This window comes from Motacilla alba, chromosome 24 (assembly GCF_015832195.1).
Source record: "Motacilla alba alba isolate MOTALB_02 chromosome 24, Motacilla_alba_V1.0_pri, whole genome shotgun sequence".
NCBI classification, from domain to species: Eukaryota; Metazoa; Chordata; class Aves; order Passeriformes; family Motacillidae; genus Motacilla; species Motacilla alba.
The window spans coordinates 3,499,043-3,525,877 of NC_052039.1; the positions used below are offsets into that span (position 1 = coordinate 3,499,043).

At 51.1% G+C, this 26,835-nt stretch overlaps 2 protein-coding genes across 9 annotated transcripts in view; one reads left to right on the plus strand and one right to left on the minus strand.

Annotated features, from left to right (window-relative positions):
• The window catches only part of LOC119711362 (beta-galactosidase-1-like protein 2), a 32,845-nt gene extending 22,396 nt beyond the window's left edge, over positions 1 to 10,449 (plus strand). For 2 of the 4 annotated variants that reach the window (XM_038161502.1, XM_038161504.1), the window contains 6 exons: positions 1,381 to 1,452; positions 3,195 to 3,276; positions 6,302 to 6,389; positions 8,170 to 8,284; positions 9,164 to 9,280; positions 9,715 to 10,449. In XM_038161502.1, the coding sequence (XP_038017430.1) occupies positions 1,381 to 1,452; positions 3,195 to 3,276; positions 6,302 to 6,389; positions 8,170 to 8,284; positions 9,164 to 9,280; positions 9,715 to 9,801 (561 nt within the window). In that variant the 3' untranslated portion in view covers positions 9,802 to 10,449. The remainder of the gene's footprint in view (positions 1 to 1,380; positions 1,453 to 3,194; positions 3,277 to 6,301; positions 6,390 to 8,169; positions 8,285 to 9,163; positions 9,281 to 9,714) is intronic. The other 2 variants (XM_038161503.1, XM_038161506.1) reach the window with 1 other exon arrangement.
• Positions 10,450 to 10,935: 486 nt separating this feature from the next.
• Positions 10,936 to 26,835, minus strand: part of B3GAT1 (beta-1,3-glucuronyltransferase 1) — a 40,122-nt gene continuing 24,222 nt past the window's right edge. For 3 of the 5 annotated variants that reach the window (XM_038161511.1, XM_038161507.1, XM_038161509.1), the window contains 4 exons: positions 24,555 to 25,063; positions 20,478 to 20,774; positions 14,925 to 15,042; positions 10,936 to 13,315 (listed from right to left, as the gene is read on the minus strand). In XM_038161511.1, coding sequence (XP_038017439.1) covers positions 14,956 to 15,042; positions 20,478 to 20,774; positions 24,555 to 25,063 — 893 coding nt within the window. In that variant the 3' untranslated portion in view covers positions 10,936 to 13,315; positions 14,925 to 14,955. The remainder of the gene's footprint in view (positions 13,316 to 14,924; positions 15,043 to 20,477; positions 20,775 to 24,554; positions 25,064 to 26,835) is intronic. The other 2 variants (XM_038161508.1, XM_038161510.1) reach the window with 1 other exon arrangement.

A 26,835-nucleotide genomic window follows, 5' to 3' on the forward strand; every position in this document is an offset into this window, starting at 1 on the left:
CTAGTTAAATTTCCAGTTCCACTTTGCTAAAACCTATAACATCTTTAAACATCAGAATGCTGAAAGTTTTGGGAATATTTTGATTATTTTATTCCCACCTGCACTGGCAGTGACACAGTTGTGGACACGAGTTCTAGGTTCAAGCAGAGATAATTTCCTGCCCAAATCCAGCTGGAGGGATTGATTCTGACATCACTGATGAGCAGTTGCTCTGCTCATCACAGCAACTTCCAGTTGCTGATATCCAGTTCCACTTTGTTAAAACTTATAATATCTTTAAACATCACAATGTCCTGAGAATATTTTGATTATTTTATTCCCCCCTGCACTGACAGTGGCACAGTTATGGACACTTGAGTTTTAGGTTGAAGCAGAGACAATTTCCTGCCCAAATTCGGCTGGAGGGGTGTGATCATCACATCACTGATGAGCAGTTGCTCTGATAATCACAGCAACTTCCAGTTGCTGATATCCAGTTCCACTTTGGTAAAATTTATAACATCTTTAAACATCAGAATGTTGAATGTTTTGGGAATATTTTGATTATTTCATTCCCACCTGCACTGACAGTGGCACAGTTGTGGACACTTGAGTTCTAGGTTCAAGCAGAGACAACTTCCTGCCCAAATTTGGCTGGAGGGGTGTGATCATCACATCACTGATGAGCAGTTGCTCTGCTGATCACAGCAACTTCCAGTTGCTCATTGCCAGTTCCACTTTGTTAAAACTTATAACATCTTTAAACATCAGAATGTCCTGAGAATATTTAGATTATTTTATTCCCCCCTGCACTGACAGTGGCACAGTTATGGACACTTGAGTTCTAGGTTCAAGCAGAGACAACTTCCTGCCCAAATTTGGCTGGAGGGGTGTGATCATCACATCACTGATGAGCAGTTGCTCTGCTCATCACAGCAACTTCCAGTTGCTCATTGCCAGTTCCACTTTACTAAAACTTATATTTAAACATCAGAATGTTCTGAGAATATTTTGATTCTTTTATTCCCACCTGCACTGGCAGTGACACAGTTGTGGACACGAGTTCTAGTTTGAAGCAGAGACAATTTCCTGCCCAAATCCAGCTGGAGGGATTGATTCTGACATCACTGATGAGCAGTTGCTCTGCTCATCACAGCAACTTCCAGTTGCTGATATCCAGTTCCACTTTACTAAAACTTCTGACATCTTTAAACATCAGAATGTTGAATGTCCTGAGAATATTTTGATTCTTTTATTCCCACCTGCACTGGCAGTGGCACGGTTGTGGACACAAGTTCTAGTTTGAAGCAGAGACATTTTGCTGCCCCACTCGAGCTGCAGGGATTGATTCTGACATCACTGATGAGCAGTTGCTCTGCTCTCCTGTGCTCTGTTCTGCAGGTGTTTGTTAACACCATGTATGTGGGGGAGCTGGACTACAACACAGTGGAGCTCTCCATTCCTGAGGGACAGGTAACTACAGGGGATTGCTCGGGGTGTGGATAACAAGATCACTGAAGGGGGAGAAGTCTCAGAAAGGCACCTCCTCCTAACCCAGCCTAGCTTGGTACCCTAATCAGACACAAATAGTGGGATTTCACTGCCAAGTTACCATTTGTGATTGAAAAGTGGGGTCTGAGTGCTTTTCCATTGAGAAAATTCAAGTTATTGCAGCCCTTGCTGCACAAAATTTGCCAACCTTCTTACACAGCCACCACATTGAGTACCTGTACCCTGTTATTGCAGATTAAATCTCTGCAGGCTGCTTCTTCCTTAGCACAAAGCAGGTTTTAAGGGGCTTTGGAGGCTCTTGGGTCTCAAATTAAATGAGGAGGAATGTCTCTCTTTAGCTCTGAGAGCAGTTTTACCCTGGCAGAAGCTGGCACTAAGAACACTGTATTGATTGAGCACATTTCACCAGAGCTGTGGTGGCTGTGGGAGCAGCTGAGGGGGATGCACTGTTGTTCTTAAGGCTTGTGGGAGAGTTTATGGCACGAGCCTGTCCTGTGTCACACTCCATTTCTGGCTCTGTGGGTGCTGTCAAAATTGGAATTAAAAATTCAAGATGGAAAAAAAAAAAAACCAAAAAAAAAAACAAGCCAGAAATCTGTGCAAAGGCTGCGAGTTCCTCACTGCTTGCACTGGAGAACTGTGGGAAAGGGAAAGACAGAAACTTCTACAGATGCAGGAGGGGTTGATCTGCAGCCTTGGAAGGAGCTTGGATCGATGTAAAAATAAAGTACACAGACATTAAGTGGAAAAATCATAAACTTATGTTTCTCTAGTTGTAAGTAAGAATATACCTTAAATAAGTGAGAAACTGTACTGGTAAGTGAAGGGTTCATAGTCAGGAAACTGTATTTGGTAAGATGGTGAAGGGTTTATAATGTAGGAAACTATTGATAAGATGGTGAAAGGTTTATTATGTAGGAAACTGTATTTGGTACGATGGTGAAGGGTTTATAATGTAGGAAACTGTTAAGATGGTGAAGGGTTTATAATGTAGGAAACTTGGTAAGATGGTGAAGGGTTTATAGTGTAGGAAACTGTTTTTGGTAAGATGGTGAAGGGTTTATAGTGTAGGAAACTATTGGTAAGATGGTGAAGGGTTTATAATGTAGGAAACTTGGTAAGATGGTGAAGGGTTTATAATGTAGGAAACTTGGTAAGATGGTGAAGGGTTTATAATGTAGGAAACTGTATGGGGTAAGATGGTGAAGGGTTTATAATGTAGGAAACTTGGTAAGATGGTGAAGGGTTTACAGTGTATGGGTGGGGTTGTACAGAATAAGCTAAGAGTTCAGAAGTTGCAATAGAAGCCTCTGTGTGGATGTGAGCAGCCTATTAAGTAAAAGTATCCACAGTGCAGTAGAAGTAAGTAGAGGTGATAAGTTAGTAAAGCAAAATAAACCTTGTAGCATCTGTCCATTAGATTAGAAAGTTATGTATTGTCTTGTAACAAAGAACTTGTCACTGCTTTACAGCCAGCTACTTACTCCTTTAAAATCTCACAGCCTGAGACTGATGTTTATCCAAACAAATCATTTTAGCCCAAGATAGTCCCATTCCTTTGTTAAAAAGCAGCAACAGTAATAGAGAACTTTGAATTAAATCTATAAATTGCAGCTGCCAAAGGCAGTGGTGCCATTTCCTCCCTCAGCACCTTTGCTGGGTGCAGGGCTGGTGCAGCTGATCTTGTCCTTGTTTGTTTTCAGCAGGGCTTCAGGCAGCTGAGGCTGCTGGTGGAGAACCGTGGCCGTGTCAATTATGGGCTGGCACTGAACGAGCAGAGGAAAGGTGGGTCTGCCTCTTCTCAGTGCCCCCAAACTCTCCCAGGGACTCCTCTGTGCTCCCAAACTCTCCCAGGGACTCCTCAGTGCCCCCAAACGCTCCCAGGGACTCCTCAGGGCTCCCAAACTCTCCCAGGGACTCCTCAGGGCTCCCAAACTCTCCCAGGGACTCCTCAGTGCTCCCAGACTCTCCCAGGGACTCCTCAGTGCCCCCAAACTCTCCCAGGGACTCCTCAGGGCTCCCAAACTCTCCCAGGGACTCCTCAGTGCCCCCAAACTCTCCCAGGGACTCCTCAGTGCCCCCAAACGCTCCCAGGGACTCCTCTGTGCTCCCAGACTCTCCCAGGGACTCCTCAGGGCCCCCAAACTCTCCCAGGGACTCCTCAGTGCTCCCAGACTCTCCCAGGGACTCCTCAGTGCTCCCAAACTCTCCCAGGGACTCCTCAGTGCCCCCAAACTCTCCCAGGGACTCCTCAGTGCCCCCAAACTGTCCCAGGGACTCCTCAGGGCTCCCAGACTCTCCCGGGGACTCCTCTGTGCCCCCAAACTCTCCCAGGGACTCCTCTGTGCCCCCAAACTCTCCCAGGGACTCCTCAGTGCCCCCAAACTCTCCCAGGGACTCCTCAGTGCTCCCAAACTCTCCCGGGGACTCCTCAGGGCTCCCAAACTCTCCCGGGGACTCCTCAGGGCTCCCAAACTCTCCCAGGGACTCCTCAGGGCTCCCAAACTCTCCCAGGGACTCCTCAGGGCTCCCAGACTCTCCCAGGGACTCCTCAGGGCTCCCAAACTCTCCCAGGGACTCCTCAGTGCCTCCAAACTCTCCCAGGGACTCCTCAGTGCTCCCAAACTGTCCCAGGGACTCCTCAGTGCCCCCAAACTCTCCCAGGGACTCCTCTGTGCCCCCAAACTCTCCCAGGGACTCCTCTGTGCCCCCAAACTCTCCCAGGGACTCCTCTGTGCCCCCAAACTCTCCCAGGGACTCCTCAGTGCTCCCAAACTCTCCCGGGGACTCCTCAGGGCCCCCAAACTCTCCCAGGGACTCCTCAGGGCTCCCAAACTCTCCCAGGGACTCCTCAGGGCTCCCAGACTCTCCCAGGGACTCCTCAGTGCCCCCAAACTCTCCCAGGGACTCCTCAGTGCTCCCAAACTCTCCCGGGGACTCCTCAGGGCTCCCAAACTCTCCCAGGGACTCCTCAGGGCTGGCTGAGTGCTTTGCACAGAACCAGCTGAGGGCACAGGTGCTTTTCAGCCACTTGTGGTCCTCCCGTGATTGTTGCAAAACATTCCAGGCAATGTTTGTTTTTATAATTTATTGTCAGATATAAAAGCAGCTCCAGGTTCAGGTCAGCTCTCTTGGAGTCCTGTAACAGTACAGAAGGAGGACTTTGGAAAGTGTAATTGATGTCTCAGGTCTCTGCAAACACCACCAGTATCACGAGTTTCAGTGTTGTTCAAGGACTTTGCAGGCCTAACATGGGATGTAAATCCGAGATTGTATCCCTGAAAATCTTTGCTCCTGCTGCTACACAAACTCGTGGGCAGCCAAACTACAGGAGCTGGCTCTGAAACTCCCTAGGTGTGTCACATTCTCCTGAGGAAGTGTGGAAGATTGTCAAGGCACATCAGTGCCTAAATCACTGCGACCATAATTAAAGTAATAGATGTTTCTTTGTCTAAAAATATTAAGAACCATCAGGGCTCAGCTCTGCTGTACACATCACAAATACCTGGAAGCTGCTTAAATAGCCAAAACTTTTAAATTTCTTTTAAAAGCAATCTCTCCAGCACAGCTCCTGTGGTGCTGGTCAGGGCTGGGAGTTGGTGGGAAATGTTGAATGTTTGGAGAATATTTTGATTATTTTATTCCCACCTGTGCTGACAGTGGCACAGTTATGGACACTCGAGTTCTAGGTTTGAGCAGAGACAACTTCCTGCCCAAATCCAGCTGGAGGGATTGATTCTGACATCACTGAAGAGCAGTTGCTCTGTTCTGCAGGTGTTTGTTAACACCATGGGGGAGCTGGGCTACAGCACAGTGGGAATGTGCTAAAAAACAGCCTCAGCCCTGTCTGGAGTGATCAGAGGAGCAGCAGTGGCTGCTCAGTGCCCTGCACCAAGGTTTCTTTTCTAAGGGTACAGCTAAACCCAGGGCTATCCGTGAATCTTGCTCTGCTCTGGGTTTCCTAGGTGATGCCCAGCTCCCTTTCTCTTGCTCTGTGAGCATATTACTTCACAGGGAGGGAAGGAAAATACCTTTTTTAATCTGTGTTTTCCCTGGAGGCGTTGGTATTGGAGAATCACACCATTTAAAAGCTCACACAATGTCAGGAGGAGGGAACTGCATCCCCTGGAGCAGAACTGACTGAAATGCTCAAGCCTGTCACACGCAGTGGTGGAGCTGGAAGGGGTTGATTCTATTTTAGTGGGGAACTATGTGCAGAAGCTCTGTAAAATAGATTAATGGAGTTAGGCACGTGACTGTATCGATTTTATTTAATGCAGAAACGTTGCATAAACCTCAGTGCTGCCCGGGCAGCCTCAGTGCTGTGATTAGCAGCAGGCTTTGCCTGCTTCAGGGAGAGCAACTTGAACAAAAGGCTGGATGACTTCTCCAGGTGCCTTAAAATCCTGGGATGAAAAGCCCTGGAGCAGCCCTGGGTGTTGGTGCTGGCTCAGTTATGTTTTGCTGTGCCTGTTAGAGAAGTGATTGACTGCTTTAAAAAAAAATCTGTGCATGGTCAGCTCCAACCCCACAATCCCCAGAAGCCCCAGGTGCTGCCTGGGCCAGCACATGCCAGGGTGTCCTGCTGGGGGGGTTGGGGGCCCTGCTGAGCTGAGGGAGGGGAGAATGGAGAGGGCAGAGTTTAGAGATGCTCCCCACTCAATCTGCATGAGCAATGGGACCATATGGACTCTAATTCCATTGCAGAACGTGGCTGCTTTCCATCTCCTGCTGTTCCTCAGATTCAAATAGCAAAATCCATCAGCTTTAGCTGCTCCTCAACTCCTCATTACCCCCATTGCTCTCACAGGCTTAATTGGGGACGTCTTCTTGAATAAAACCCCCTTGAGGAACTTCAAGATTTACAGTTTGGAGATGAAACCTGCCTTCATGAAAAGGTTTGTGGGATTTTAACTTTTTTATTTCTTTTTCCTTCTTCATTTGAAACCACCTGCTTTCCAGCAGTGCAGGGTCTAATGGGGAGCTGCTAAATGAGGTAACAGTGGGGAGGTGGATTTTTGCACTGATACTTTTGTTGATCCTTTTGCCTGAAATAGTGCAGGAACTGGTGCCAGCTGATCCATACCATCATTTAGGGGGAAATCTAATCCCACTGTGCAGGGTTAAAGATTTCCTTGCAGCAGGGTGAGATGAGGGAGGTAAATCCAGGCTTATCCAAAGGGAAGGATCCCCTCACACCCACATGCTGGAAATTTTGGGTCTTTCTGGAAATTACCAATCTGGCTGATATATTTAGTAATTTGGCCTGGCAAGGGATGGATTAATTCTAGAAAGCTACTGATAGTGCATTAACAATCCAGATGGCTCCCTCTCTTTTATGTTGTTTTGCTTTAATTCAAGGGAGGAAATTTAGCAGGGGGATGTTGAAGAGCCTCTGTCAGCACATAGAGAAAACCTCAGCAAATGTTTCAGGCAGCAGATGCCCTATGGACTCTGGCCACAATCCAGAGACACTCTTTTCAGTGATGTTTTTAATACCAGAAAGCAACTTATGTGCGTCCCCCAAGATACCACAGCTGCCCCATTTTGTGTAGGAGGGAGAGAGAGGGGCCATGTTAAACCAAAAAGGCTTTTAAAAGGAAAAACGTCCACATTCTGAAATGCCTAAGGGCAGCTTTACCAGGTGCTGAGGGGCTACCTGAAGGATTCTTATTGATGGGGTAACTCACAGCCTTGTGGACTGCAGGGTGTTGGAGGAATATTTCCAGTGAGGAGCATTAAAGCAAGTGAGCTGCCACGGCCAAACAAAAGCAAGATTAGTCACCAGTACCCTCAGCTGCTGGCTGCTGACCAGCAGCACTGAAACACAATCAGCTCACAGTTCCCTCGGGGGAGGAGGGAGAGGAGTGTTGTGAAAGGAGCTGTCACAGGCTTTTAGTTGAATAATTCAGTAGCAGCCAGGCTGCACTGGATCAATAACTTCCCCCAGTCCAAGAGATGCAGTTTGTAAGGGCTGGAGGGAACGTGTTCTTACAGCAGCCCAAGGCTTCTGTGGGATTCTGCTTTCCTTATTTCCTCTTCTGCTTGTGCCCTGCTCCCAAATTGTTGCCACAGGTAAGAAATCATGTCAGATTTCCCCTCGTTACTGCACACTTGCAGGGATGTGTTTGTGTTCCTCGCCAGGAGCCGTGGCAGGGATGGCTGGTTTGAATCCTGTCAGTTCTGCAGTCTCCTTTAGCAACCACAGACATTTAAAGCACCCTGGCGGATCTGAAGGATCCTCAGCAGCCAACGTGAAGCAGAGCTTTTATCCCAGAGTGGTTTGGGTGGAAGGGACCTTTAAAATGCTCTCACCCCACCCCTGCCACGGGCAGGGACCCCTTCCACTATCCCAGGTTACTCCAGCTTGGCCTTGGGCACTTCCAAGGATCCAGGGGCAGCCACAGCTTCTCTGGGCGCCCCGTGCCAGGGCCTTCACCTCACAAGGAAGAATTTTTTCCCAATATCCACTCTAAACCTGCTCTCTTCCAGCCTGAATCCTTTCCCCTCTGTCCCATCACCACACACTCTTGTAAAAAGCATTTCCCATTGAAGGCCCAGAGGTGGTGACAGCCCCAGGTGTCCTCCTCTTGAGCCCAGCTTGGCCTGCCAGGGCTGTGGAAGGTGGGGACAGGGGCAGGTGGCCCCAGGGCTGTGAGAGTTGTCCCTGTCTTGCAGCTTGCAGCACGTGCCTGGCTGGAGCACAGTCCCTGATTACTTCGTGGGGCCGGCGTTCTTCCGCGGGAGGCTGTGGATAGAGCAGCAGCCACAGGACACCTTCCTGAAGCTGCAGGCAAGTCCTGGTTGTTCTTGGTCAAGTTTTTTTAAAAAATGGTTAGAGAGACTTGTGCAACAGCTCTGGCTGGTCTCTGTGTCTGTAGCCTCCCCCTCTCTCTCAGGGAATTATTCTGAGGGTCTCCTCCAGGTAATTCTGTTCAGCCTGGAGAGGTCCTGTGAGAAAACTGACCCTGCAGAGCTGCCAGTGACTGCTTCAGTCTCATTTTACTGGCATGCAAATGCTGTTTTCTAGTTGCAGAGGAGCAACGGGCACAGAAAATAAAGGAGGGCCTTGTTTTATTCCTGTCTTCTCAGTGTGACATGGAAAGAGTCACTTCTTTGTGGCCATGGCATGGGAGTTGGCATTCCTGTCATGCTTCTGTGGGAGACTGCACAGAACTTCAGATGAGATTTTAAATATTATTAAACTTCCTCCTCTGATTTCCTTCCCTTAGAGCCAACCTTGTGCCCAGCCTTACTGTCCTGCTCACTTTCCCATGTATTGGCAAAATGACATTTGCTGGAAATCGGGCCAGCCAGCAGCAATTCAGTTTTTCTGTCACCTGTGTAAGAGGTGAGGGCAGATATTCCATGCTTGGGATGGAATAAAGGCCTGTCTGTTCAAAGGGAAGAAGCTTCCTGTACAAGCACGAAGCACAAATTGCACATTTTTGAAACCTTTATCCTTTTAATAAGCACATTAAGGATAACTCCTGTTCAACAGGGCTCGTTCAAATGTTCCTGGCTGCAGGGATTTGCACAGGGAAAGCAAGCAGAAAACCTGCAGAAAGTGGCTGGAAAGAATGCAAGTGTGAAAGCAGATCTGGTTTCCTGTGGGGATGCTAACGAGGCAGCAGAGCTGCATCAGTAATTTCATGTTCTGCCTTGATTGCAGGGCTGGGAGAAAGGAGTGGTGTTTGTCAATGGTCAGAACCTGGGGAGATACTGGAAGATTGGACCTCAGGAAACTCTTTACCTTCCTGGCCCCTGGCTAAGGAGAGGGGGCAACGAGGTGAGAGGCTGTGCTGGGATTGCTCTGTGCCTGTTGGGGTTGTTAAAGATCCTTGTCCCAAAGAGCCAGGCACACACGGGACAGCAATTACCCTTTGGCTGAAAGCCAGTGCAATGGAGGGGAAGGACAGTGCTGTCTCCTAAGATCTCTGGAAAGGAGGGAAGGTGCTGCTCCAAAGCTGGCTCTGGCTCTGACAGCCATTAAAGGCTGACAGGGATGGCAGCTGAACTTCACAGCTCTGCCTCAGGTTGGAAATCAAGACAAACCTGATGTGATGCTGCTTCATTCCTGCACCACGGGTGCTGAGGCAGAGCCTCAGTCCCTGTTCAGACCCACACTGACTGAGCTCTGAGAAGGTGCTTCCTTCCCCTCCTCCTAAGCATATTCGAAGCCCCCCAGGCTTTGCAAGAAGGGATTTTCTCTCTCCTGTGCAGATTGTGATCTTTGAGGAGCGCACGGCGGGCCGGATCATCCAGTCCGTGGACATCCCTTACTTAGGACGGACCCAGTACGTGGACTGAGAGTGGACTGAGAGCTGCTTTCCCACGTTTGGCTCACCCTGAGCACTCCTGCTTGCATGGCTGGGGACCTGATGGCTCAGCACCTGGGCATGCTCATCTCCACTAGAGCCAGGGGAAGGATTTGCCCTCTGGCCGTGAGGTCAGAGGAGAGGACGGCGAGGAAGCAGCGCCCTTGTTCCATGGATGGATGGATGGATGGGTGATGCAGCTCATCCCCTGCCCTGCTGGGGCCCCCAGCCCGGATGGCTGCGCATGTTCTGGACCATCTGGTGGATGTGGGGGAGTAAAAAGGTGCTGGAGGCAGGTGAGAGAGAGAGAGAGAAAGAACTGAAGCCATCTGAACTGGAAGCTGAGCTCAGCTTTCCCGGGACTTTCAAAATGTGCTATCCTTGGCCTCCTCGTTTTTATAATTAGGTAGGGAGAAAATAGTTGGTGAACATGTGAGTAATCAGGTGTGGAAAACCATTTTGGTGTGCTTTGAGGCAGATTTTAGCAAGTCTCTCTGCAAAAAGCCATTATGTGTTCCCTTGTTGGAAGGCAAGGTGGTTGTCAAATGACTTTTAATTTCAGCTTTTTTTTCCACTAAGTTTTATTATGGAGGTCGTCTCTCTCTCAAAAGGAAAAAAAAGAAAAAAAATTTAAAAGTGAGATGTGTTTTGTCTTCTGTCAAATGTGTAATTATGTTTCAGGCCAGGCAGGAATAAGAATTTCCAAGGAGAAGAAAACACGTGAGTCCTGCAGTCCCATCTCCAGCAGTGCTCACACTGTGAAACACCTGAAGATGAAATTCCCCCTTGGAAAATGAGCAGGGAGCAGATTTTGGCTGGGCTAGAAGCAAAGGGACTGCAAGTGGGAAAACTCATCCCTGCTTTCTCCTTAAAGCTGCTGTGGGATCTTGGGTCCTGGTTTCTTTTTTCTTCTTGTCCCTCTAAAGAGAAGCTCAGGATTTAGGTAAACATGACATTGTTTGAACTCAGCAGCTCCAGGCACAGAGGAGCTGCAGCCTCCTTAGGGAGAGGGGGAGATCGAACCTGAGCTGTGAATCCCTCAGAACCTCCAAGGAGTCTCTGCTTTCTGTGCCAGTACCAGGATTCAGGCTCTGAGAGAAACCAGACTGTGTCTGTAAGGGAGGTGCAGGGTATGCTGGCTCTTAGAAACCATCATTTTATTTAACAAATTTAAATACAGTTTGTTTAAAACTGAGAACAGACAGTGCAGCTGGAACACACTCCATCCTGGCCAGGTCTGGTCACACCTGCCTCTGCTCCCCAGGGCCACAGCAGCTCTGGGACAGCTGAGAGGGCCCAGGCTCCTGAGGGCAGAGCAGATGTGCAGGGCTGTGTTCAGGACTCCATCCTTTGCATTTTTCTGAAAGTTATTTCCTTCCAAGGAGGGAAGGTTGGAACCCAGCAGGGACTGGAATTCACATCAGTGAACCAAAACATGCAGCTCGGAGAGGACATCAGCTGGAGACTACTTCAATGCTATGAAAACTTGGTAGTCCTTGAAAAATGTCTCTTTCCACTGTAGGGTTTGCAGACTGAAGGGAACTTGGAAGGCCAGTACAGTAAGAGAATAAATCTACTCGAGTGCAGAGTTTTAATCCAAGGTAACAATACCTGTTCCCATAGAGCAGCCAGCAGCATCCAACACTTTCTTTCCAAGTGGTGCTTCAGCCATTGCATCTAAAAGGAACATTTTTGTAAAGGCTTCTGTGGCTGGCAACTAAAGAATGAGACTTTTCCCCAATGGTTCTGATATACAGCGGGAGAAAATAACTTACTTACAAAAAATATTTTCCTTTGAAATATCAGGAAATACACAATGTCATTAATCCAAGGGGAGACTTCTGCACCGTGAAGCCAACAATCAAACCCAGAGCATTTTAATAGTTCTACGTGTTAGGGCTAAAAATAACCAAGTCTATTGCAGGATTACATTTTTTCCTCAGTTCAAAGGTAAAATTGTGCTTCAAAATTTTTGAAGGAATTGGGACAGCAGCGGGGAGGGGGGTGACAAAGGTTTGACAAGTTATGCAGGGGGAGGGAATTTAGGGGTTTTGGCTGGGGAGGAGGGGCCTGTTGTACCTCAGTTTTTATCTCAGCAAGTTTGGCAGTCTCAGAGTCATCCATGGTGGCAGCACCACCAGATGGTGAATAAGCAGAGCCCTGAGCCCAGGATCCCCTTCCCAAGGGTGCTGCTTTCCATCAAAGGGGACTGGGAACTGCTCCAGGGTGGCTTTTCACACCAGCTCTGCAGCAGCAGAAAAAGGGGCTGGGGCTGGAGGATACACTCCAGTCAAATGGGAAATGCACTGAATTCACCTCTTAGTGTCCAGTCTCTAGTTGGAAGCAGTTTTATTTTTCAAGAGTGGAAATTTGCCTTCATATAGGAGCACCCTTGGGAGAATCCCACACCTAATGCTCATGGGAACCAAATGAGCGCCAAACAGGACCCAGATCTGGATGAATATTCTGGTGTATGGCCCCCACAGTCTCCTTAAACCCCACTTCCAATTATTTCAGCATTTTTAGAGATCCACATGCTGGAGACACAACTCCATCCAGGATCAGTGGTGAACTGCTGGTGATCAGCAGCTCCCTGGTCCTGTCCCTCCATCCCTTCTTCTAAGAAAGATGGAGACAAACCTTTCAGCAGGGCTAGGACAAGGGTTGATGGTTTAAACTCAAAGAGGATAGATTGGGTATAAGGACATTTTTTTACAATGAGGGTGGTGTCACACTGGCACAGGTTGCCCAGAGAGGTGGGGGATCCACCCCTGGGAATATTCCAGGCCAGGTGCAGTCTGGTCCAGCTGGAGGTGTCCCTGCCCATGGCAGGGGGTTGAACCAGAGGATCTTTAAAGTCCCATTCACCTCCAACCCTTCCATGATTCCATGACCACACAGGAACGTCAGGGTGCCCCCCAAACTGTGAAACTGAAGAAGGAAAAGGAGAGGGAAATCAGAGAACAGTGATGCTTAAAGGGTTTGTTCTAACCCGCCTTGTTTTTTTCCCCCTCCCCAAACCCTTCCCATCTTGTGCAGCGTAACAAACACTGATTAAAGTAGGTTTAAAATTAAGGGCTAAGGTGCCATCTAGGAAGGCAGCTGTCCCCTCCACGGCCAGAGAGCTGCTCGGGCTGTCTCACACATGGCCACAAAGTCCGTGTTTCTCAGCAAAACCAGTCCCCAGGGGCCACTGGCGTGGCTCTCACCCTCAGCCAGGTGCTGGCACACAGCCCTGCTCGCTGCAGCCGCCTGCCAGACGGAGCCTGGGCGCCGGGAGCTGCCAGTCCCGCCTTTCTGTGCTTTGTTCTCCACCTCCGGAGCGTCTGCCTGTGCTCCGAGTCCGGGAGGAGGGGCAGGGGGTCCGGGGACTTCATGTATGCAGTGGTGCTTGGTTTTTCTGAAGGCTAAAACTCGTGGGAGTCAGCAGAGGTCCTGGCTCCCGCCTGGCTGGCTGGGTGGGTGCTGTGGAGAGGAACCTTGCAGGCTGTGCATGAAGAAATCTTCTGCAAGAGACACAAGCAGCGTGGTATCACCCCCTGTCCCACTGCAGGGCCATCCCAAAGTCCTGTCCCACTGCAGGGCCATCCCAAACCCTTGTGCCTCACTGCAGAGCCATCCCAAACCCTTGTGCCTCACTGCAGGGCCATCCCAAACCCTTGTGCCTCACTGCAGGGCCATCCCAAACCCTTGTGCCTCACTGCAGAGCCATCCCAAACCCTTGTGCCTCACTGCAGGGCCATCCCAAACCCTTGTGCCTCACTGCAGGGCCATCCCAAACCCTTGTGCCTCACTGCAGGGCCATCCCAAAGCTCTGTCCCTCACTGCAGGGCCATCCCAAACCCTTGTGCCTCACTGCAGGGCCATCCCAAACACTTGTTCCTCACTGCAGGGCCATCCCAAACCCTTGTGCCTCACTGCAGGGCCATCCCAAAGCTCTGTCCCTCACTGCAGGGCCATCCCAAACCCTTGTGCCTCACTGCAGGGCCATCCCAAACACTTGTTCCTCACTGCAGGGCCATTCCAAGCCCTTGTGCCTCACTGCAGGGCCATCCCAAAGCCCTGTCCCACTCTTCAGGGCCATCCCAAAGCACTGTCCCACTGCAGGGTCATCCCAAAGTCTTGTCCCACTGCAGATCCTAAAATTGTGCTGTCTGGGCAGGGGGAGCAGCACTGGGGCCAGCACTGGAGAGCTCCAGCCCCTCTGCAAAGCCTCTCCCTGGCACAGAGAAGCTGGTGCAGGCTCTCCTGCCCTGCCAAGGCCACAGAGCAGCAGGCAGGGCTCCATCCTGCTTCCCCCAGGGCATGGGACATAAGGGAGCTCACTGCAGGTAAAAATTCACCACTGCTGGGCAAATCTACCCCCTTCCTGCTCTTGCTTCTCAGGACTCAGGAGCAGCAATGTCCTCTCCCTCCAGGCCTGGTTCTACACTCCAGTGAAAGGAGTTGTGCATTTATTTCTTTGCCCATAGTAATGAAGGGCAGCTCCACAGGCTGCAGATACAAGTGACCAGCTCATCCTCCCACAAACCAGCTGCAGAAACACGCAGGGCATGGACAAACATCAATGTGTGTGCTCTTTCCTCCTTTCCACTGGAAAAGACACCCCATGCTCTGCTCAGGTGAACAAACACCTCAGGTGGGGTGCAATCCACACCTTCCATACTGGTCACTGCCTCTCTGGGGCTTCAGTGTGGGCCTAAATTAAATATTGCCCTCAGTGAAAGCTTCTGCCTGACCAAAAATCTTCTTGCTGCTCCTGCTTTAGCTTCCCTCAGATGTTTGCAGGTGTTTGAACCCACACCCTTCAACCCTGTGCTTTATTAAAGTTAATAAGGCAACCTTGTTTACACGAGGATTTCTCTTCATGGTGCAACTTCTGCCTAAACTCCTGCTCCCTGCATTTTTCTTCCCCTCAACCTCCCAGCAGGTATTTTGTCTTTAAAACAGATTAACTTTTAAAAAGAGAGATTAACAAATGGTCTTGAGAAGTTTAACAGTAAGGGAAGGTCAGGGTTGTGAAAAATGGAAATGAAAAAGCACATTTAAAAGAGCTTTTCCCTTTCTCCTGCTCTCGTGTAGCTTCTCCCTGCTGTTAGAAACGCGTGCTCTTACCTGGCGTTGGTCTCTGCTCAGCCATGCACAGTCAGATTTCCACATTGGGATCTGTGAATCCTTTCTTGCCCTCGTTCACCAGCACAGGCTTCTCTGTCCTTGTGTGCCAGACTAAAATCTGAAGAAGGCGGCAGAAGTCATTAGCTGCACCTCTCCAGTGCACTACGAAATATCCCTGCACATTAAATCAATAGTGCAATTTAAGCAGCCACCCTGGAGCCTAATGGTGCATCCACTGCTGAGAGGGGCTTTGCATAAACCTTCATTTAGGCAGAGCTGCTGCTCTGCAAAATGCACAGTGCACAGAAATCACCCTTTTACAGTGTGCTGTCGTGGGACATTACCCTGCTCCTTCCATGTAGTTATCCGGCAGCTCCCTCCAAAGGCTCATCAGCCTTCCAATGGGGTAAGGCAGCTCCCTCCCAGCCTGGAATCACATCCCTGCCTCCCACAGCTCCTCAGCTGCTCCTTGGTTATCACCTTATACCCTCGGCCTGTGGAGTCACTGGGAGGGGAAATGCAAATTCCTGACATTTAGGTGATATTGTGAGGGAAGAGGCATCACCAGCTCTTCCCATCACCACCCCTGCCTTTGGCTGGGGGAAATACAACCTGAATTCTTCAGCACATGCCTGAAAATCCGTTCCTGGGGAGCAGGCATCAGTCTGCCCCCTAACCTCAGCACCACTTCTCTTTTCACTTTTAAATCCTTCCCAGAGCCTAAAAAGCCACCGAGTGTCACTCAGCAAGCAGGAAAGGACTCACTGCTGCTGCTGCCTCAGAGCTGCTGAGGCAGGAGCTGGCTCCCGAATCCTCCCTTCTTCCCACAAACTCGGGGCTGCACACACCCTCTCATAGCCCAGCATTCCCCTATGGATCCCCCAAAAGCTCTCTCCCCAATCCCTCTGGAATGCTGGCCCCACACAGCCACCCCCTATTCCGTACCAGGTATTAAAACCCCTCCCCAGCTTGCTTAAAACAGAGCTGAAGCTTCTCCTAAAAGCTTCCCTCTGTCTTGGCAGCAGAGTTGCAGAGAGATCAACATCTGTGGAGGAGAACTGGCAGAATCTGAGGTGCTTGAGTATTTCAGGGGGGCTGTTGTAGGAAATTGTTTCTACTTGCTGTGCTCAGACAGTTCTGGAAGCTGCTTAAAGTACTCAATTATACTCATTGCTTTCCTCCTCGAGCCAGGATTGCTGGGAACAGCTTTATCCTCTCCAAGCAGGTTTCCTGCTTCCCCTCACCTGTGCCTGGCTGTTTCCCACCTCGTGGGGTTTCCCTCTGGTTGCCATGACAATCCCCTGCACACCGAATCCTGCAAACCCCTTCCACCCAGTGCCTGCCTTCCTGAAAAACCAGGCCACGTTCTGCTTCTGAAGGATGAACAAAGCACCTTTCAAACCCTCCTGGTTCAAGCAGAGCACCTTCCCCCTCTTCCCAAGGAGCTTGTTTGACCAAATTCATCTCTGATGTGAGCAGTCACCTCCTGCGTGGAGCTTAAATCTCTGCTAATGCTGAAGCAGTAGAGACCAACTGCTGGCTGGAGTGGGTCCAAAAATCCATTTCATCATCCCCCACGAGCACTTCAGAGCCTGCTCATCAAAGTCACCCTTGATTCCAGCCCTGCTGTCCCCACAGCAGCGACGCTGCTGCAATTACTGCGCTGCATGCCCGGGAAAAGACAAAACCCAGCAGGGCTCACGAGTGGCTCTCGGGGCTCTGCAATGATGGTGAAAGGATAAAAAGGTGCTGGAGAAATCCTGCAGCCAATTCTCCTCTTCAGAAAGAGCCCTCTGCGCTGCTGGCCCTCCACACTGAGCCCTGCCATGGCCCAGGGGCTCACTCACACTTCAGCAGCTCTGAGCGCACTCCAGCAGCAGAGGAACACAACTACACCAGTGCTCTCCTTCAACTGGAGCCCACTTCTGCTCTCTTAAAGCCAAATGCCAGAAAGGGCAGATTAAATGGGCTAAAACAGAGCCATTTTCAGAGTTTGCAGCTTGATACAGCAGCTTTTACCATTTTTCATGCTGTGCTCCTTAACGTGGGAGGTAGATCACCATTTACTACAGAAACATTTGCTTTTCCTTTCAGCCAGTGCTTGTTTTTTTTCAACAAGCAGCGTGTTTTACGCCTCACAGAAGCTTTGGCTCTCTCACAAGCGACCAAACAGTGAGGGGAACCAAATATCTGACTTCTCCTGAGCAGTGGTTTCATACAGATCACTCGAGGGATCTCATAGATCGCTCCCCTTTAAAAGTACTACTGCAAAACTCTTCCACTCATTCCTGGCCTGACATTTGGGGTCACAGGACTCAAAAAGATCTAGGAGGTCATCTCCACAGCAGACCAATTCATTGTCTCCCAACAGGAGATTAAAAAACAAACAGAAGTGCCCGAGCTGCAGTGGGAGTGGATCACAGGGTTTCCAGCAGACCCTCCCAGGAGGGACTGAGGAATTGTTGTTTGAAATGGAAACTACAGAATGGGAAAAAGAGACACCAGGCTGAAAGGGCAGCTCTGCTCCCTGTTCTCCAGCCTGACAATAAAATGTTCCCCCAGCAGTGGCAATATGGTGCCCATGGGCCCCTGCCTCTGCTTTAGTCCTCCCTGGCTGAGCTCACTGCAGATTGCTCCCTGGGTGTCCACAGAAAAAGGGGAGCAGAATGTCTCCCCTTTCCATCAGCCTGACAGGAATGCCAAAATCTCAGACCTCTCTGCTGTGCCAAGGGGTTGAAGAGAGGGTGGTTTGATTTGGGGGGGGTGCAGAAATCCAAACACAGAGAACCCTTGCAAAGCCCTGTTTCCTTACAGCTCCAGGATAAACCAATCCTTCCCTCCTCATAAGGGGGGGATAACTTTCTTCTCAGCAACCAATAACAACTTCCTTTACTTTCTCCTTCATTTTGGGCAGCTCCCAAATGCAAGAAATAAGATATGTGATCTTTGGCCTAAACTTCAGCTTTTTGCAGGAGTGTGTGTTTGTGGGCTGAATTCTGATCAATATTTCCAGCAGCAGCAGTGCACACAGGGAAGGCAGCATTTTTGGAGAACAGATGTCTGTGCTTATCTTACACATTCCTCTGATCCCTCCTTAATGACTCTGTCTAAGCACATCATAATTTTTAATGTAAATCTCCCTGCAAAGCAGGTGTGTGGTTATGTTTAACAGAAGCAAAGCATGACAAGTGCTGGGAGCACAGGGGGGAGAGAGGAGCCTGTGCTGTGATCTCAGGCTCAGAGGACCTCAGACCCGGCTTTGGTCCCTCTCTGCTGCTGGCCCAGACTCTCTTCTCCAGGGGTAAATGGGTGAGGAAAAGCAGAAATGGAGATTTCCAGGCAAATGGAGGCTGAAGCAGAAAGGCAGAGCCCAACCTGCAAAGCTGCACTCGGAGCCTGCCAGGAGCAGACAGTATTCAGCTCACAACAAGGACCCTTGTGAGCTCTCCCCAGCACAGCCCAGAAAAGAAACTCAGTCTGCCTCCAGTGCTGGGCAGCAATCCCTGCTGCTTCCTCCCATCCCTGACCTGCGGCACAGCCCTGCCTGGCTCCAGCACCCTTTGTTTCCTCCTGCCTGGAAACAACATTTTCCTTCCTCTCCTTCCTCCAGGGCCATCATTTCCCACCCCAGCCTTTCAGCACAGCTTCCTTCCAGCAGGTATTTATTTACAGCAGGGACAATGGACCAAAGACTGGGTAACTGGCCACGGAGTAAACACCCCTGATCTTCTGTACACAGAGTAAAAGCAGCCTGTCCATCTCTCCTGCCTGTTGGAAACAAATTTATTTCCACACAGTGCCCAGGAACAGAGATCTAATTTTAATCCAAACTCTCTCCCCATTTTTGGGAGGCTGGTTGGGTTATTTGTCCTGGTGTAGGACAGCCATAACCACAGAAATGTGGATTCAGAGAGGCGCAGCAGGTATCAGATAAAACCCAGACTTGCTCCTTCCCCTCAGCTCCTCCTCTTTATTCCTGGATTCCTTGTGAGAGCACTGCTGAACATTCAGATTCCTGTTTTTTTCCATGGCTTTGGAGCAGTGCATATGGAAATCAGGCAAAGGGTATTAGCCACATCTTCTTTCCTATCCTAAAAAGGATGGAGACATGGATCCAACACTGAGGCTGTTGCCTATAAAACTTATTTGCAATAAAAGAACAATTCTGTTGGGGTAATTAAGCAATAAAGACTCTCTAAATCAGACTGGCTGATGTTTATAACAGACAAAGAAGTGAGAGTACTACACAGGGGTCTCTGATTTCAGAGGGACCCCCAGCACACCTCCAGTATTTAGGGAACCCACTCACAAAGCTTTGAAACCCTTGGCAGCACCTCTGAGGCTGATGGGCTGTGATTGATGCCTGTCACTCTAACCAGCTTTGTCTCATGGTGTCTCCCACGCTCCCTGTCAGCCCAGACAGATTCATCTCTCATCTCAGACTGGGAAGTTTCCAGGAGAAGAGCCATCCATGGTTTCTGTGTTATTTAGCACACGGGGTCCTGCTCCCTGACCCAGCAACGTGTGCAGGCAGCACTGATCAGTCAGCTAAAAGCAGTGAAATCCCCCCCAAACGGAGCTTCCTGGAAGCCTCCTGGAGCTCACAGCAATGTCCCAGGCACTGCAACATTTCTGTATTATCTCTGACACAGAAATATCCAAGTTTTTGTGGGCACCTACAGCACAAATGTTGTGAGGATGTCAGGAGGGAGAAGACAACTTGGCAGCAAGGCAGAGCCTGTGTGAGCAGCCCTTCCCTGCGGCCAGGAGAGGCTGTGGCTGCTGCTCCTGGGTTACAGCTTACACGGGGGAACAGGGTAAACCCCAGCGTGTCACAGCACTCACACCCCCACTCGGGAATTCACATTAAATAAGTGACATTTCACCCATGGAACTCCATGCTCCAGGGGATCAGCCAGGCCACAGGAAAGCCCACCTTGAAAATAGTATTTTTCAGTAAGAAAGAAGAACATTTACAGGGGAGAGAAGACCATTTCAAGGTTTATGCAACCACTAGCAGCCTGCAGCCAAAAGAGATTAAGTGCCCTCCACACGTTTTAGTGCATAATCCCCCATTCCCAGCTTCCATGAAATGGGGGTGTGCTCCCTCCAAACACAGAGGAGCAGCCTGGAGAAGAGAGGACTGAGGGGAGGCTCACAGCCATCTGCAGTCTCTTCATGAGGGGCAGTGGATGGACAGGCACTGATCCCTCTTCTTTCTGTTGAGAGCCCAGGGAATGGCTGGAGCTGAGCCAGGGCAGGGTTAGGCTGGATTTTGGGAAAGGTTCTTCCCCCAGAGGGTGCTGGGCAGTGCCCAGGCTCCCCAGGGAATGGGAACGGCCCGGAGGCTGCCGGAGCTCCAGGAGGGGTTGAACACCGCTCCAGGGATGCCCAGGGTGGGATTGCTGGGGCAGGAGCTGGACTGGATGATCCCTGTGGGTCCCTTTTAGCTCAGGATGTTCTGTGATTCTGCGAAGTGACGGAATGATGGGGAAAACTGGGTTTTCTTCCCCCTCTGGCTCCTCACCACCCCGCAGGAGGACGAGAGCGTACCTTAGTGCAATTGGCAGCCTTGGGCTCGAGGTCACTGAGGGTGACCAGCTCGCGGAGCAGGCTGCTCTCCTGGTAGCCGCCCTTGACCCCGCGCAGTTTGAAGTAGGCCTGAGAGCGCTGCAGGATGAGCCTGAGGTTGACGGCGAAGCCGGCCATGTCGATGGCGAAGGGGCGGTGCGGGTCGAACACGGTTTTCCAGCCGTACACCTTCCCCGCCGCGTTCACCTTGGGCGACTCGTAGCGCAGGCCGCCCACGAAGGCCACGGGCCACACCGACACCTTCCTGGTGCTGCGCATCTGGGGACGAGCACACACAGGGTTAACACACAGGGTTAACACAGCCAGCCGGGCTGAGGGCTCCACCGGAGGCTGCAACCTCCCCAGAGAGAGCTCCCTCAGGAGACAGCTTCCATGGGGTCTCAGGCAGCCCTTCAGCCTTCCCAGAGAGAGCTCCCAGACAAGACAGCTTCCATGGGGTCTCAGGCAGCCCTTCAGCCTTCCCACAGAGAGCTCCCTCAGGAGACAGCTTCCATGGGGTCTGAGGCAGCCCTTCAGCCTTCCCAGAGAGAGCTCCCACAGGAGACAGCTTCCATGGGGTCTGAGGCAGCCCTTCAGCCTTCCCACAGAGAGCTCCCTCAGGAGACAGCTTCCATGGGGTCTGAGGCAGCCCTTCAGCCTTCCCACAGAGAGCTCCCTCAGGAGACAGCTTCCATGGGGTCTCAGGCAGCCCTTCAGCCTCCTCAGAGAGAGCTCCCAGACAAGACAGCTTCCATGGGGTCTCAGGCAGCCCTTCAGCCTTCCCACACAGAGAGCTCCCTCAGGAGACAGCTTCCATGGGGTCTCAGGGAGTCCTTCAGCCTTCCCACAGAGAGCTCCCACAAGAGACAGCTTCCTTGAGGTCTCAGGGAGTCCTTCAGCCGCAGGGTAACCTCAGCAAGGGACAGGCAGCTCTGCTCTTAGCCGTGATTTCAGCTCTGCCTTGTGAGGTGTCCCCAGGCCGACACAGGGACAAAGAGACAGGAGCTCCGTGTAGCAGTTCCACGGAGTTCCTTTATTCCAGCACCCTGCGAAGGAGGCCAGGGATGTCAGCTCGCTCCCAAACAGGGCAGAAACAGGGATTGCATGGGGAAAAGTGAGGTGGTAAAACCAATGGGAGAAAAACCAAGGGGGAAAACCAATGAGTTGCACATAATCCACATGGGAGCCCAAGCGTGCTGGGAACTCGCCATGACCAAGGAGGGTTTCTCAATCCAGGAGGTTTGAGAAGATCATGGAAGATCACAGAAGATCACAGCCCATTCAAGGGATATCTCTCCAAGGGAGAGAACTGGCATGCTCATCTGTCAGGGGACACGCTGACCCCACCTGTGGCTGCCACCAGCCCCCAGCACAACCACCTCACCTGACACCTTAGGATTTTAGCTTTTGTATTTTTCATATATTTTTAAAATCCTGTACTGCTTTGGTGTATAGCTCCAAACTCCATATGGAGTGTTGGCTGCTGTCTTCACATTTTGATCAGACAAAACAATTCCTTCAGGCCTGAAACTCAAGGACACCTCACTGGCTCAGCATAAACAAAAAGTGAGTCGGGGGGAGCAAACTGGGGGTAAATGACTTCATTGCCTAAAGCTGTAATTGGAAGATCAACCCCCGATATGTAAATGGATCAAACTTATATCTGTATGAAAACCCCATGACCATCATCCATTTTGGGTGGAGCCCCTTGGGGAGGCTTCATCTGCCCTTAATGCACCTGCACCCAAGAGTTCCACCCCAGGCAGCGCCTCTGTGGCTCAGACCTCAGCACCCGCCTGTGAAAGGCTGCCCATCCCACAGCTGGAGAAGGGAAGAGCTTTGGAAAGTGGCAGCTAACAACAGCAATGGCCACAGAACCGAGCTGGACTCAGCACTGAGAACAGAGCTGCCAATAAGGAACATCTCTGGGATTTATGAGTGGGGTTTTTGTCCAGAGCTGCCAATAAGGAACATCTCTGGGATTTATAAGTGGGGTTTTTGTCCAGAGCTGCCAATAAGGAACATCTTTGGGATTTATGGGTGGGGTGTTTGTCCAGCTCTTGGGCTCCACATGGGTAAACCAAGACACAGGAGGGGAGCACCTTGTCCAAGGCCACCTGGAAATGCAGAAATGGCACATCTAGGAATGAAAGGTGGTCTCTACTAAGGTATTTAAGCTGCAATCTCAGGCTATGTAAGGCTAAAGGCATCTCCAGAGTGAGGCACTGCAGCTGCCAGCCGGGGGGACAGCTGGGAATCGCAGCCTCTCTGGACAGTCCCGGCAGGCAGGACAGTCCTGTCTCACTGCTCCTGCCCTGTGGAACAGGGTGCCTCTGCTCCCTGTGGTCACCAGAAATGGAGCAGAGCCACCAGGGCCCCTTTGGCCACCTGCCCTTGCCAAGGCAGATGCTCTGAATGCCACTCACCCGCAGCACCCTGCCCTGCTCCCTGGCAGGCTCAGCCTCTTGCTCCGCTGTCAGCTCGCTCTCTTAGATCAGGGCTCTCCCAGAGCTAATCTCATCACTGCTAATTACTGCAAACGAGAGCAGAAGAGCTCTGGCACTTGCCCTTCTGCATTATACAGCTGCTAACGGCTGCCCCTGTCCACAGGGAACAATAATGTGTGTCTCCTGCATTTCACAGCACATTTCCTTGGCTCAGTGACCTTAACTGCAGAGACATATCTGAGAGGAGAAGCCTCTATGAGCACAGCACACGAGTGAATGAAGGAACCCTTTCTGCTTTATTCATGTGAGGAGTCTGTCTCAAGATGCCGCTGGAGCCAGCCTCAAAGGGGACGGGGAAGAAAGAAATTCAGCCTGAATTCACTCTCAGCTTTCAAAGCCTGTGCATTCCTGTGCCTGTGCAAGCTAAAGTGAGAGCCACTGGGGAAGGGAAAGAGGCATGCATGAGGAAATAAATAAGAGATCCCTGGTATGAAAATGGGCAGCTGGTCAGGAAGGAAGCAATCCTCCTTTCTTGTCCCTTGCTGCAAGAGTTTGGCTCAAGGGAGCAAGGGAACAAGTAATTTCTGAGCTGGAAGCCAGGTGAGGTACCTGGCACTGTAAAAACATTCAAACCTGCAGACAGGAGCTCATTTAGAGCCCCAGCTGGGCTGGAACAAAGAGCAAAGGTGGGAAAGCCCAGAAAATCTTCCCCTGCTCAAACCCAACCAGATTGTCAGGATATGTTGAAATTCAGCCCTGGAGCTGCAAACTTCCAGGGGGAGATCTCAGCCCCTCTGCCTGCTGATTACAGCCTGGGAAAGCCATGCCAAGGGCTGGAATAGGAATTGCTCCAGGGGAAAAAGCTGCACATGTCTCCTGGCACAGACATCCCTCCCCCAGGCACTGCATGGAGGGCTCTGCTTTTCCAGGAGGGGAAGGAAAATCTCTGACAAACTTCTGCTCCTTGTGTGTGCGGCAAGGCAGAGACCAGCACAGGGAACATCTCTGAACAAGATGTCCTGGGAAGGCTGTGGCTGTGCTGACACAGCTCAGGGGTGGCTCTGCCAGGGCGCTGCTGCTCAGCCGGGAACTGGAGCAGGCTCCAGGATTTAACCCTGGGGTGGGAGCATGCAAGGGCAAACGGCAGGGAAGGAAAAGGACCCCTCAAATGAAAGCAGGCAGGATTTAACAGACAGCCAAGTGGTGGAGGAGGAAGGTGGATAACATCAGATCAGCTGGAAATCTCCGGGATGAGGCGAGGAAGGAGGATGGCTGAGGTTTCTTTGCACATTGGACAGCAGGGGATGTTCCAACCCTAACAAGGCTCCCCACAGGGGAAGGCAGCTCCTCATTAGCTCCCTTTCCATGGAAGCTGCCTCCTGATCACACGCCACAGACAAACCGGGGTTCCCATTGCTTCCCACGGGATGCTTTGGCTCTGGAAACACACAGGGTAACGGAGCTCCAGAGAAAACCACAGCACAGCTGCACTGACTACAGGACTAACCCAGAGCTCAGGAGAGGAGCCCAGCATCTCCTCAGCTCACCCACAGCACCTCTCACCCCCTCCCCAGGCTAACCAGCCCCATCCATCCCCCCAGCAGGCTCTTACCTCCTCGAAGAGCTCCAGGCTGTAGGTGTTATCATCATCAGCAAAGTAAACAATCCCGGGCTGGCTGTTGTTTTTGTTAAAGGTCTCTCTGAGCCACCTGAGGGCCAGGTTCCTCTGCATGGTGCCGCGGGGGATGCGGGGGTCCCTCATGTCCCCGCGCAGTTTGTAGTTGCGGGGGGTCTCCACGTTGAGGTGGGTGTAGTTGAGCCCCGTGTCCCGCAGCAGGCGGGTGATGAGCGGCGTGCGGCGCTGCGAGTCCTCCACCAGGATCCAGTGCAGGTTGGGCACGTGCAGGAGGGTGTTGGCCAGCCTGGTCAGCTCTGCCTTCTGCACCGGCCGGCTGTAGGTGGGGGTGACCACGTGGATGGTGGGCAGCGTGTCTGACCACGGGGGTGGGCGCGTGTAAACGTACTCTGTCCTCACCACCTCCACAATGTCCCGGTCCGACAGGCAGTATTCCTTGGAGTCCAAGCCTGCAGCGAGATCACGCTGGGAGTCACCACCATCATCTGGGCAAGGGCATGGAGAGAAGAGAGAGCCGCATGGACTCGGGCGTCCGGCACCCCCCGGCTGAGCCAGCGGGCTGCGGCCACCAGCGGGTCACCCTCGTGGGTGCCAGGAGAGGAAACAGGCTGGGGTGGAGGCTTTCATAGGTAAGGGCACGGATAAATAAAGGAATCAGGGACGAACACACGTGAGAAAAGAAGATTCTACTGCTAGAAAACCAGCACAAAAAAAAAAAAAAAAAAAAAAGGCCTGAGAGCCCGGGACAACTGGGCTGAGTGCTCGCAGCAAGCAGCTTCAAAAAGCATCCAGAAGAGACAGGATTGTAGAGCAAGTAGGTCTAGATAAAGAAAATAGCCACGTGGAATGATGGTCCATCATCCCTGAAGAGCTCCAGTGCTCTGGGCACCACGCTCAGTGGGGCAGGACTCAGATCTGCCCTCAGGAACTGGAGCACCTGGACTGGGCGGCAGGAAAAAAACTGGTGGAAAACACCAGGCCAGTGAAGATCCCCAGCAGCACGGTCTGGGCAGGACACTGCAGAGCCCCACAGCTCTCTGACAGGCACAGAGAAGTGGGGAAAGATGCACTTCAAATGCAGAAATGGAGAGTGGAAATTAAAGCCTATAATTGTGGGGTTTTTCCCTGCAGAGACTTTCCCCTGCCTCTAACTAACCTGCCTCAAAAAGGCCCCTCCAGCCTCTGAACAGAACAGCCCCCTCAGGGCTGCAGATGTGAGCAATGAACAGCCTAAAGATCCGATACTCTGATCCAAACATGCAAAATCCCTGCAAATGTTCCCAATCAGCTCAAGGAAAACCAGTGTTGATGCACCTGCTGCTTTTCCAGGGTGCAACTTCCATGTGCAATTCTCCACTGCGGGGCAGGGGGAATGCCACAGTCTGCAGAGATGAAGGGGGACCCCCATTCAGGATGTAAGGCTGCCTCTCCAGTGGGCACAGAACTCTTTGAGCCATAGATTTTTCAACATCAGGTAACTACCAGGAACTTGAGATGAGAAAGAACAGGAACAGAGGGCCATTAGATCTGACCCAGCAGGGGACTACCCAGGGCCTTTTCATAGCATGTTATTCTTCCAGCAGCACAGGCTTTGATACCTGAATGAAATGAAGGCTTTGTACTCCATGGTATTGACAGAGGCGGGTGGATATTTGGGGGAGGGAACAGGCTACATGTTGCTGTCAGGCCCTGTGTGCTGCAAAGCACCTCAGCATCACAGCAGAGCTCTCTGAGAGCTGGAATCAATTCAGAAATAAATCTGCGAAATGCATTGGACACAGACACAAATGTAATTAGCCAGGATGGTGCCCGAGACAGTTTGCAAAGCCCTGCAGGTCAGATCCTCAGCTGTGAGCCCTGGCACGGGGAAGTGCTGCTGTTCTGGGCATCTCCAGGTGCACATCTCTCTCAGCACCTGTGAGCAGAGCATGTCAGAAAGGCTTCACAAGAACAAAATGATTCCTCTTGAGAGCTTTCAGCTCGGTCTCTACCACCACTCACTTTCTGCTGGGGGCTCTGAGAAGCAGAGAAGTGTCTGATCAAGGTCATTGCTGAGTTCTTGACTGAGCCATTGGAGCAGTGTCTGTGCTGTAACTGCAGAGGCCGTTCACAGAAAACAGCTTTTAGGGCACTGATCAAACTGCTGTACAGACAGGCAGCGTGTTTTTAGTCATCTTTAAAGTCCTCTTTTAAAACCCAGTAGATCCCTCATCCTCTGAAATACTGTCCACCTTCCAGAAGGCATCAGAGTCATTTT